The sequence below is a fragment of the Brachycentrus maculatus genome, unplaced genomic scaffold, assembly GCF_059751285.1.
Source record: "Brachycentrus maculatus isolate JH-2025_06_01 unplaced genomic scaffold, ASM5975128v1 h1tg000637l, whole genome shotgun sequence".
NCBI classification, from domain to species: domain Eukaryota; kingdom Metazoa; phylum Arthropoda; class Insecta; order Trichoptera; family Brachycentridae; genus Brachycentrus; species Brachycentrus maculatus.
Window position 1 is genome coordinate 31138 of NW_028281373.1, and position 9740 is coordinate 40877.

At 32.9% G+C, this 9740-nt stretch overlaps 1 protein-coding gene across 1 annotated transcript; it reads left to right on the forward strand.

The window, feature by feature from the left end:
• The first annotated feature begins 3064 nt into the window (after positions 1-3064).
• On the forward strand, positions 3065-7430 carry Eaf6 (chromatin modification-related protein EAF6/MEAF6). Its single transcript, XM_088274163.1, has 4 exons — positions 3065-3384; positions 5102-5305; positions 6168-6204; positions 6675-7430. The coding sequence occupies exons 1-4, from the start codon at positions 3241-3243 to the stop codon at positions 7151-7153; spliced, it is 864 nt and encodes a 287-aa protein (XP_088130289.1). The 5' UTR covers positions 3065-3240; the 3' UTR covers positions 7154-7430.
• Positions 7431-9740: the final 2310 nt, after the last annotated feature.

The window sequence follows — 9740 nt, forward strand, 5'->3', positions numbered from 1 at the left end:
TCACAATATCTTGTACCCGAATTTTGGCTATTTTTATTCAAAAATATCCTGGCGCCCTTAATTAAATTCTTACTGTAATATGCGATTATAATTGTAATTTTCACGAGTTGACGATAGCAAATTATGTTTACGTAATGTTTTACTCAAGCGAGAGTACAACGGCTTTCATATTCTCCAAAAATCGCACAATATAGTTAAATAGAAACGATAGAATTAGTAATTTTTTTCCCCTCGATCGAATAATTTCCATTTGTAAAATCGCGATTCTATGTCGTAATTATTGAAAAACGATACAACTTAATTATGGTTACATAATGTTTTGATAAAGAGATATCGAAATAGGTTAAAGTTTTATATCATTATTGCATGAATTACGTTTTGAAGAATAAATTATTTTATAGATTCCTAAAATCCCATATTATTTTTATCAACGGAAGGTAATTTTAAACGGAATTGTTTCATGTACCTAATCACAACGACTTGAAAAGATGCTTATATTTTTGATAATTATCGTTAGTTTTCTCAGTGACAAAACAAATGCGAATTTTCATATTGTTATCGAGAAGATTAACTCGGATTTAGTTATTAAAACAGGGAACCTGCCGATTGGTAAATTATTCGCCAAGAGGTTGGTTCGAAATTTCAAAAGGAGGAAAAAGAAAATCACTATTAAAAATATCTAAATTTTTCCAATAATAATTAAACAATCGCATTACCTAATCTCTAACTACTCTAATCAATTCCTTTCTCTAATGTATATTTTAAACATTCCAAGGGGTGGCGATTGATATATTGCATAATCTGGGTGTTTAAAATATTACATTAAAAATCGTTTTTCTTCCCATTAAAAATTTCACTTCTAGGCGCGCAGATAGATCATTTGTTCGTTATCAGACAAAAAAAATAATAATAATAATAAAACGACGGCGGGTTTCTTCAAAGCCTAACCTTTCTTTAGAAAAATATATTTTATTATTTCGAATTGTAAAAGAATTTTGCTTCGGAACAATGATAACAGACCATCAATGTTTACGATGGGTAAGAACAGCAATTAGGGAATTTCGGCAATTTAGCAATAATGCATTTCGTCGTCCGCGTCTAGGGTCGTTGAAAACGGGCCGACCCACGGACCCAAGGCTACGATCATAAATATTATGCCGCCTTTGTAACTACCCTCGCGCCGCCTCTCGGGAGTGGAAGGCAGAGAGAGGATAGAACGCCACACTACCTTGTCTAATTTCCTCCATCTTTCCTTGTACGTATCCACAAGGTACTCCCGTATGTACTGGCAATACATATGGATGAATAAACAATATATATATATATATACATCACGCTCTAAGTTCCATTTAGGAAACTTGAAATAGCAATTAAAATTGAAAATTAAACTTTACATTAAAATCAACCTTGTCAGGAATCGAACCTGAACTTCGAGTGGTTGACAAACGCGTCGACCACTACTCTGAAAGGAGTCTCTATTAATTCATTATTTTATGTAATAATTATAAGTTAATCTAGTTATTATAATCAGTTAATTAAGAATCAGTTAGTTAATAATAAGTCGTGATATAATTAGTTTTGTTAACTTTTAATTATTTGTAAGTCTATAACTCGGTTACTATTAACTAGTAGTTGGGACACCATATGCTCCACCTAGGGAGCAGATATGGGTTTAAGATTATAGTAAGTAAGCTACGATAAGATTATTCTTAAGTTAACTAGGGTAAGGAGTAAGCGAGAGGGGTAGTACGACCCTCTTGCTCTAGCAACAGTAGGGGTAGGACGCGAGCTGAAGACGCCTCACGCGAGTCGACGAAAAATCCCCGACCGCGCAGGTCGAACGCGCACGCCGTCGCGCTCGGCCCGAGCCCAAACTCGGCACTTCATCAGCTAAGTGCTCAGCCGCGAGGAGAAATCGTGTGAAGTGAAAAGTGTTCATTTCTCCAAGACACGATGTAGCCAGCGCTACAAGGCCATCTTTCAGCCGCGAAGATGCCTCATCCCTCATCCTTCACATCGAGGAACGCCAGATTCCTTCCAACAGCGAAGGAACTGCTCATCTAGGACGTCCGCCGTCCACCCAGGAACACCAGATTCCTGCCCCTCGAAGACCGCCCAGCCTACAACCTGTGGCCGTCACGCCCAACGGGATTCCACAACCCCGGAGCCGTTCATGGCTCATAACTGTGGAACAATCTCAATCTTCGTTACGGTGTTTCGTTAAGAGAATCTGTGAACAAGACATGAGCTAGGAAAGTGAACTTTGGACTGTGTTGAGGACCTTTCGTTTAGTATAAGCTATTTTCTAAGTGTTGTAATCTAGGGTAAGTCATTTTAATAATATGTCTACGTAATCGATTAAACCAGGTACATGAAACATTCAAGTTTTAATTATCCTTCCCCCTTTTACCTTTATATTGATTGTAATTGTATTTAATTCGATGCATACTTCCTCCGGGCTTAAATAAACAAAGATTAAATTCATTCAGATTAGAACTTAACAAGCGCGATATTAATATATTGTACATAGCGAGGTAACACGGTACACGAGGCTTCCTTTTCCGCGGATAATCGAGTTCCCGGAATTTGTATTCGCCGCCCCGCGAGAACGATCAATGGCGATTTCCCCCCATTATCTCTCCAGAACGTAGCCGTCAGGATGATTTCCCTCCGAAATTATCGATCAAACCCCTTCTCTATGTCCGAATAGAAATCCCGAATAATCAGAGGGTTGTTAAACTGATTGATGAATAAAAATGATAATTGTAAATTATTCAGAGACAAACTCATCACCTGAATATAAAACCATTTAATACAAGTCGCATACAAGGTTATTGTGTTTTAATGAAGACTGATTTCACTGTTAAAGTTCTTAACTGAAAGAAATAAACCTTCAAACAGTTTGAATCGAAATATTTAAATGAAAATAATATTCTTAAGATCAATAATAATCCAAAGATCATTTAGATATGTATTAGTACCTATTTACCTCGCATAACAGTACTTACTTTTTCGTCTGACATCACTAAATATTCTTACCAATATAACAAAGAAAATTGATTGTAAGATGAAAAAACCTGAAGAAAAAAAAGCCCGTGAAACCGTCGCGCCAAATTTGCCATAGTTTTATTTTCTCTTATTCTACAAAGCGAGAGCCAATATATGCATGCAAGTTGTTTTAGAAATCCGGGCAGAGTTGAAATGTTATTGTAGATAAAATATATTATTATATATTTTAAAATGGTTCACTCACCGCAAATCGGGTCATCAGAGGTTAAAAGTGCGAAAACGTCGAAAACAAAAATGGCGTCGTCGAAACCCGCATCTGTCGTTGATACTAGGGCAGAATTGGCTGAATTAGTTAAAAGAAAAGCTGAAATAGCGGTAAATGTTATATATTTTGTTGAGAAAATTGATTTTAATTGGACCGAGCAGTTATATTTTTCCATTACCCTCCTTTAATTTTTCATGTCACGAATATTCCTTTTGACAGTTATCGTAACATTTGGTTTTTGTGAAATGTCTGTCATATTTTATTACGATTTATAAATGTATTTTCATACTGACATATTCAGTCGAGCGTATCTTACACTGTTTGAAAACTTTGGGAGTTGTAGTTTATCCTCAATGATCTCTATTCACGGGCTGCTAGTTAAAAAAAATACAAAACCTGGAGCGGTTGCAATCTCTGAATACCACCATTTCTATCTGCTACACCACATCTCAATACAATTTCTGTCTGCTACACTCCAAGGGATTTTTTCATTTGTTTACATCCAGCTTTAAGAATTTAATTTAACATTCTTTAAATACAATGTATTTTTTATTAGAAATTTACAATTACAGGTTAAATAATAACATACCAGCTAACTGTTCATCTTAACCATGTGATATAAATTCAAATCCGTACTTTGAATTTACCAACAGCCTCTGCACTGTATTTTAGATGAAATAAAGTGAATATGTGAAGATTAATGTTTCCAATAAGATTTTGCTACCTGTAAATACCCCGAGGGCCAACGAGTATAATCATTTTCGCGGTTGGATTAAATTAATTTACAATGACAGTATACAAAAAATATTACATTACACAAGTAATGACTTGAATATGACAATCATTATTTTATTTTAGATTTTTCATAAACATTTAAATTTTCATACTTCAAACTGCATACATCAATAACTTTGAAAATATTTTTTTGTGCTTATAATAGCAGTATTTAAATTAAATCTGGTTTGCAGTTGTCTAATTTTTTGTAACATTTATTTGGATCTACAAATGAAATATAAATGAAAATACTACACTGCGTTTTCCTCTTAACATTCTTATTCTCTTACTAGGTCTTACTCAGATCTCAACTTTCATCATATATTATGTATTTCGGAAAGCATCTATTCCAATGCTAAATAATAATATTGACCACTTCATGCTTTACCATCCCCTATTACACTTTATGATTTTTTTTACATATCGCTCACTCCTTTCAAGAACGTCATAAATCAAAAATCGTCAATTTTCAGTTGTGCATGTTTTTGGAATGCCCAGAAAATGTACTATATCCCAGCAAAAGAGGCATATTTTTAACTAAATATTTACCCGCTACAGGGCAGAAAATGTTTTTGCATTTTGAAGAAAGGGTATTGTTTAATTTTTTTTTTTTAATATATTAAATATTTTTCAAATGAAGAAAAAACCTTCAGGTTTTACCTAAAAAGTTCTGTTGCACAGTAAAACGTTCAATAAGAGGCTTGATATTTATTTTTAATACATTGTGTTATATTTTAAAACATTAAAAACGTTCTCCTGAAAAATCAAGTTTTTTGATTTATGACGTTCTTGAAAGGAGTGAGCGATATGTGTGTGTGTGCTTTATAGTGCAGATATATATTTTGTTGAATTACTACGCATTTGTTGGATTTTCAAACAATTCAAATCGCAAAAACAAAAATTGTATTTAAAGGACTTTTCGTATAATGTGTATTTTGAATATATTTACTTTTATTCACCCTTTGGTATCAACCCTGATAAATCTACAGAAACTGCATTTTCGAAAACAATATTTTCTGTTATGGATTTTCACATAATTTTCCCTTTTTAAAGGAAACACTAGCCAACTTGGAGAGGCAAATATATGCTTTCGAGGGCTCCTACTTAGAAGACACACAACTATATGGTAACATTATTCGAGGATGGGATAGATATCTCACTACGAATAAGAGTGCAAACCCCAAAGCTGACAAGAGGAATAGAAAATTCAAAGAAGCAGAGAGGCTGTTTTCTAAGTCATCAATTACATCTATGGCGGTATGTTTAAATATTGCTTTTGATATTTTATTAAAATTATAAAATTATCTAAGCTAGTTATTGGCCCTTGAAAAATATTAATTGATTTAAATGTTTTTGTTGTACAAATTAATGTTCACTTTATCAAAACAAATAACTCATTTTTAGAACTCGTTAGGTAGAAAAAAATTATAGGGAAATATTATTTATTCCAGTTATTGGCAACCTAAATATTTTAAGCTATAATAATTGACGAGCTGGAGTTGGAGTCAAGCTGGATATAAAAATGAGGCAAAATAACTGATTTTCGACATGAATAAGTTATATTTATATATACAGACAAAAATTGTGATATGTATGTTACAAATTTATCAATTTTAAATTCATACACACAGTCAACTATAAACACACCCAAATTGTTGCTTACATTATCTTTTATCTGTTGATAAATCAGCCAAAGAAAAATTATTTACTATATTTACAATATATCACGAAGGAAAGTTTAAAAGTGATTAAATATAAATAAAATATACATACTGAAATTCACCTTCTTATGGACCTTAATGTTAAATGTGGGATTAACCTCTATTTATGCTGCACTATTTTTATAAAAGCTTAATGTCCTTTCAACATTATGAAATTAAATAAGGGCTGTACTTTTATAATTCAGTCAATTATACTCTGTATCAGATGGTACAAATTGGCAGCTGTCTAAAAAAATCAAAAGGGAATAAATCACTCCTCAAATTTGCAAATAAAAAAATTACTCGATTGTTCACATCCAATATCTTAAGAGTTCCTTTAAACAGATTTTTTTAAAATGATATAAACCTTTCAAAAAAACTTGCTTTATCTGTTACTACTTAACTTGTGTAATTTTTAGGCTGTAAGCGGATTAGTTGACCCTGCAGAAGCTAAAAGTAAGTTAACATACTTTTAATAAATTTTTTAAAGTTTAGTAAAATTGTATTTATGGCAAAATTTCACACTGTAAGTGGTATTAGCAGAATAATTGGACTCTTTCGGAATTCACACGGGGACAACGATTAAGACTAAGAGATTAACTCTTAGCTGAGCCAATAATAACATGATATAAATCATCTTTAAGATAATCTAAAGATTCAGAACAGAGACCCGCATCATTTCAGAGCATGAGTGATCCCGCAGTAATTATTGCAGGATTAGAATACATTATGAAAATTGTAGCCCATACTCATAAAAAGTAATAAATTGTCAAAATACTTTAATAAATGTTTTTAATTTGTCTAACATGACCTGAGATATTTAAGGATGATCTCTTAAAAAATGGGATAGTGAGGTACATTCCATGAGGTATTTTCCATGATAGGTTCTACATATATATTGTTAACTATATTATTTTATTTTTCAGCCGAGCGAAACAGCGAAACTGAATCACAGACTAATGAAGATTCTTCAGACACTCAAATTGGATCTGCGGCCAATCATTTACCTCACAGTACACTCATAAGCACTAACCACTCGACTGTGGCCCATAACACCACCGACACGCATTTGGCGACACCGCAGAAAAATGCGGGAAAGCATCACACGCATAATGGAACTCCCGGTATGGACAAGAGTATTATGAGCCAGAATACATCCGCTTCCAAGTATAATTCCACTCCCAAAACGCCTTCAGCAAGCATGAGTCTGCAGAAGGCATCCGGGAGTGACAAGGTAGTCTCCAGTCTCGATAGCGGACCCGGAATTCCCAAGGAAAAGGATCATACTTTAGGTTTAGGATTATTAAACAAACAAGATAGTAATACATCTATCAATAAATTAAAAACTCCGAGTTCTAGTACGAGTGCTAAAAAAAATAATAACAAAAAAGCTAGACATCGGTAGTTTATTCTGTGCGTGATAATTAATATTATGTTATGCACATTGTGGAATCAATATTATGTTATACACGTCAGGATTCAGTTATTAATTAACATACATATAAATACACAGCAATGTGTCCATCTTTATGATTCAAGTTGGATTGCAAAAATAATATTTTGAAGAGAGCAATTTCAAGTTTTTCTATTTATTTTTCCCACAGTATGTATTGAAATATTATAGTAAATAAATAGCTGTTTAAACAAAATGTTTATTATGCAATAAAAAAAATATACAAAAATTCAAAGTTTTTTTTTTTTAAAGTATGTACCTACACATAAAAGAAAACATGTATTATTTGAAACAATACAAATTGTGCTGACGACACTTATGTCTGTCGGTCCCTAGCGGGGATAACCTCAGTTAAACTAGTATTGGTAGTACATAGTAACAAGAGACCAGAAAATATAAGTTTATAATAACCCATCATATTAGTAACCTGTCCCTTTTGATATATGCAATTTACTCATTGAGAGCTTTTTTAGTGATTTAGGTTTAGCTTGCTATGGGAATTGAATCCGAGCATCATACAAATGTGACCTTTTCTGTGAATGCATTTCAAGTTTTGCAGTGATTGTTAGCGCCATCATTGGGCGATAAATAAATGAAAATAATATGAATTAATGTATGCTATAAATATACAAAATGTATCCTATAAAAATAAGGGACCGCTTCAATTTAATATTACCATGGACTGGAAGCGCACGAGTGATCACCTTGCCTTCACGTAAGTAACGATCAAAATAACACTGTCAATACGATGCAGTGCCCTATCCACTATTGGGTGCGGATAAAGGTTAGAAAAAGATAAAATAAAGACTTTTAATACAATGTCATTTTAAATGGTGTGGTGCCCTCTCAATAAAAAACAATTTCGGTTTGGGGGTAGCTCCCAAAGATAGATAATAAGAACTTACTTATGAACATAATAATATTATGAAACGTCCGCCACAAGTGACTGACCGATTATATTTGGGAACAGTTTTAGTATTTAATCAAGCAAGTAAGCACTAATGAAGTAGTGCAGTACTAGTCTCCGAGTAGAAAAATCCAATGAAGCAAATGCCAAGTACCGGTATCTAATGACGAACACTTCTGAATAAACTGAGAGTTTCATTTACATCACCACACCTGTTCCACGGTTGAATCTCAACCTTCTCCGAATCGAGTGATATTTACGACACCGCTACCGTTGATACTTGCCCTGTGCAGTTTTCTACACTCTTGCGTGGACGGAGACATTTCATAGAGTGATGTCTTATGGTTGGGACTGACCGGAGCCATTTTGTTGTAACGTAACACATTACGATGCGAGCGTTCGTATAGTCAGTACAGCGAGCCGAGCTCGTTTGTACTCCATCCATCCGATGTTTGGATGCTCACCGCGAATGTTACGTTACGACGAAATCCTCCGGTCAGTCCCCACCTTTATAGATCTTGAGATGCAGTATTTGAAACGCATAAACAACTCTTGTTATTAAAGTTGTTTTTCTGCAATTGACTATAAAACATGACAAAATATCTATTTATGGTCACCTGGTTCGTTGGTAAATATTAGGACAGTTAAAATACTTACCTTAAGTGACTTATGCATGGGTATAAAAGTTATGTAAGAAATGTTATACTTTTTCTTTTTTATATAAACTATCAATAGTGTAGTGATAAGTGCTCTCCAACAGGAGAAAATGTGCTCATAGCAAACAATCCCAAACAGTAAAGAATCAGGTACAATACTACAATTGTACTACATATTGAGGGTTAGTAATGAAACAATATTTTATTTTAAAATGTATTTGTATGTACATATATTAATTAATAAAATTAATTTCTTTAGTAGTTTCTTTTAGTACTTTCATACAATCATAGTGGGATCAGTATCATACATATTATAATATAACATACTTTTTTAGATTACAACATTTTTAATATAAAACCGATCTTAAATATGTCATTTCATTTAAAAGAAGTTTATATTATTATTTAATTGAATTCAGTTCATTTTGGATATGGAGCAAACCTCAATAAGCATCCTAAAACTTTAAAATTTCCAAGTGCACAGGTTATTTACATGATTTTACTTACTAACATGATACATTTCCATAAATAATTAAAGAAAACACTTCGTTTTTTACCACTTGAGTGATGGAAGTTTTACTTCTGAAACATGTAGTCTATAATAAAACTCAAGTGGTAAAAAACGAAGTGTTTTCTTTAATTATTATTATTAAGTTATTATACAGACCTGAATGATGGAAGTTTAACTTCTGAAACATGTCTATAATAAAACTCAAGTGGTAAAAAACGAAGTGTTTTCTTTAATTATTGTAACATGTCTTACCACAAAGTTAATGCCGAAACAATAAATAAAATATACATTTCCATGTTTACAAGTTTTTTTATACTACATACTATACATCTTTTTTTTAATTGGTGGCTCCAGCATAGAACTACGATACACAAAGGGTTGAACCCAGGGCCGGATTTACCAATATGCTAAAAATATTATGCGTATCAGGCCTCTATGATTTCGGTCTTCCATACATTATAAGTG